General features: G+C 35.6%; 1 protein-coding gene across 1 annotated transcript; it reads right to left on the bottom strand.

Annotated features, from left to right (window-relative positions):
• Positions 1–849: 849 nt before the first annotated feature.
• On the bottom strand, positions 850–2,052 carry LOC113345393. The gene is made up of 2 exons (XM_026589171.1): positions 1,740–2,052; positions 850–1,576 (listed from the first exon to the last, which is right to left on the bottom strand). Exons 1-2 carry the CDS (start codon positions 1,802–1,804, stop codon positions 1,135–1,137), a joined length of 507 nt encoding a protein of 168 aa, XP_026444956.1. The 5' UTR covers positions 1,805–2,052; the 3' UTR covers positions 850–1,134.
• Positions 2,053–3,167: the final 1,115 nt, after the last annotated feature.

The following is a 3,167-nucleotide window of genomic DNA, read 5'->3' as shown; positions in this document are numbered from 1 at the left end:
TTTATAAGGTTAGAACGTGGGACCCATCTCTGAAGACCGTTGGAACCTTATCTTCTTGTGTCCTTGCGTCCATCACGCGGAGGTCTGCGTTTTCCCCTTGATCCCGCAGAGGCATCCTCGCTCGTTCCACAGGTTGGTCGACACGTACGCTGCTCAGAGTGTTTAATGCGGGTAGTTGAGGGGTCTGCTCGTGTCAGACAAGTGTCTTCTGCCCCTGTCAGTCCGTGTCAGCTAACTTTCTCTCCACCGTTGATCTTAGCTTCTCTTTTGGGGATGAGATAAAGTAACTCCTCGGGGTTTATTCGGTGTTTCGTGACGCATCATGTTTTGATGTTTTGGTCTGCATGCTTTCCACGTATCTTTTTATATACACGTGTCTGATAGTGAGATATATGTGTACACAATTAAAAATAAGAAAAAATATTTCAAAATGGATAGGACGACACTGTTTACATCCTGTTTATTTTTACATTTTTGTCCATTTAAACAGTATCAAAATCTAGATGTCCTTTTCACCCAAAAATTATTGATTTTGGTCTTTTTAACCAATTTTGTGATTAAATAAATCTAAAAGCTTAATACTACCTCCGTCCCACTAATGGGATGGAAGGAGTATGATTCATTCGCTACTCTTCCATGAAATTGCTAAATTTTATTAGGGTTACCGAATTCCACCATGTCTATTGTTGTTTTTGCTTAGTAAAAGTATTTTGGCCTTTTGGGTGATTTGGTAACCCTTTGCGATGGCCTTAGCTTTGACCGACGCAAGAAAGCTCGACACGACGTTAGAAAGGAAATGTGTGGTGCAGCTAATTCAAATGCGAAGTGGCCATATTGATATCTTGGTAGGACCTTTTAACTTTTCTTTCTATTTCTTCTTAGTGTACAAAAATACAAAAGCATTAAGATTTTTATAATTATTTGTGTGAGACACCTCATAGTCCAAGTCACACTCACATTCCTGTTTCCTTTTCTTCTTCTTTTTTCTTTGCATATGAGAATCCCAATGTCCCATGTTCATTTTGACAGTTTCTTTGGTGTTGGCTGTCATTGTCTTATTTTTGTTGGATTTGCTTTTATCTTCATTTTTTCGTTGTTTCTCATTCTTCAGATAACTTTTCTTTTTCTAATAAATTAACAGGTTTTATCCGAAGGATACATGATAGCGTAAACAACGAGGACAAACTGCAAATCACTCTCACACCGGACCATGCAACGAATTTTTGGTAGCAGAATCTCAGTTACCGAAACCATAGGAAGAAAAAACTTGAATGACCCGTAGCTGTAACCATAACTCCCGCTTACGTACGGGGGAGTTTGGATCGGTGATGCATAATCCGCAGCCCGAGAACATATTTTTGATTTATTCTGATGACCACAACTAGAAGAAAATTTAACTGAATTTTTCATGTCTGGAAAACAATGAACTCGCCAGATAAATCGTAGGAACTCCTGTAACTGCGGGAGAATTTCATAACTACACTTCAAGCTGTAATCGATCAAATCGTAACCCAAACATAAGATAACCATTATAGAGAAGATTACAATAACCCCATGAGATAGTAACAAAGCAGGCCTGATAGAGAAAAAAAATAAAGTTAACAACCGAATAAAAACATGACCTGATCAAAATTAGATTAAAGATACACCCCATGATAGGATTTGGAGAACACATTGAGCTGCAGATCAGAGACGATCCAAACATATATACCGAAGACGCTGTTGTAGGTGAGATTTACCTATAGACTCGATCTGAGAAAGGTGGAATGTCTTGATCTCTTTTCTCCAACAGATCACAATCCATCCAAACATTTACAACCAAAGATCCAAACAAAATCAACCAAAAATCGCATATCAGATTTAGAAAATAAAATAAACGAGACTTGCATCAAGAATAGAAAAAAAACAGACATAACCTAAAGGTAAACAAAAGGTATTACTGAAGAACAGAAAAACTTGGAGACCAATAGACGAACATGTTGCTCAGATCTGCCCAAAAGGAGCCGATCTGAGAAGGCGGTGATAAATATGGGTAAGGTTTTCTTTTAGAAAAGGTCAAAAAGAAAAAAAAAAAAAAAAAAGGAGAGAGAAAAGAGAGAAAAGGGGTGGGGGTGGGGGGAGGGTGTGTGTTGGGGTCCTTACCCACCATATTAATATATTATATTTGACATATCTTGTGGCATGGCAAATGAGTTGTGCTACTATAGTAAAAAAGTTAAGCGATGAAATTCCTATAATGAGTGGTCTTGTCAACCGCACCAACGATAAAGACTCTATTGCTGGATATAATAATAATATTGCTCGTTCTAATGACTAGCGCCAATAGCAGCTAGTTTTTTCTCGCCTATAAATATGTAATTTTCAACGTAAATTTTTACACCGAAATTTTTACACGAATTTTTTTCTCTATTTCTCTCTTTCTCAATCTAATTTATTTCAAAATTTATCAAATGGCATAATTTCAAACCCAACTTGATTTGGCAACACAACTTGATTTGTCTGGAGTAGTGCTTGAAGGTGTTGTTAAGAAGATATGTGATAGTTATAAAGAATTAGGTGAAAAACAACGAAGTCTTCAAGTTTTGGATATCAACCAACTCAGACCTGCAGCTAAGTAAAGATAAAATTCAAGGCAAGGAAAATCAAGGCAAAACAAATTTGAAGCCAAAGAAGAAGATAAACAAAGGAAACTCTGTTTATGAGCGCATTGATCTGGAAGTTATGTGAAATGAAGTTATTTTTTAAAGTTTATATCTTAAATTATGATTGTCTAGTTTTATGTCGTGTAAAATGACTATTAATGATTAATTTGAAATAATTTTGAAAATTGGGCTCGTATTTTAACTAATTAAACTTATATTTTATTCTTAATTCAGTCTTATATTTTAATTTTAACTGATTAAACTTATTTTCTATTCTTAATTCAGTCTTACATTTTAATTTTAACTAATAAAGCAAGACAAATATTAAAACTTAATACTTAGACTTAAGTTGACAACTAAGAAACTAAAACATAAACATTGGATTATATTTTGGCAACACATTTAAAATCTCAAAGAAACTTCCATGTTGGAAGTCTTTTCCGTTAACGCGGGGTGCTACTCCACCCGATACCTTTTTTCAATGTCCATCATTGTTTCACCGTCCCTCATGTTTCGACCCGCTTG

This window comes from Papaver somniferum, unplaced genomic scaffold, assembly GCF_003573695.1.
Source record: "Papaver somniferum cultivar HN1 unplaced genomic scaffold, ASM357369v1 unplaced-scaffold_81, whole genome shotgun sequence".
Lineage (NCBI taxonomy): Eukaryota > Viridiplantae > Streptophyta > Magnoliopsida > Ranunculales > Papaveraceae > Papaver > Papaver somniferum.
The sequence above is the reverse complement of the archived record's forward strand: the minus strand, read 5'-3'. Positions and strand labels throughout refer to the sequence as shown.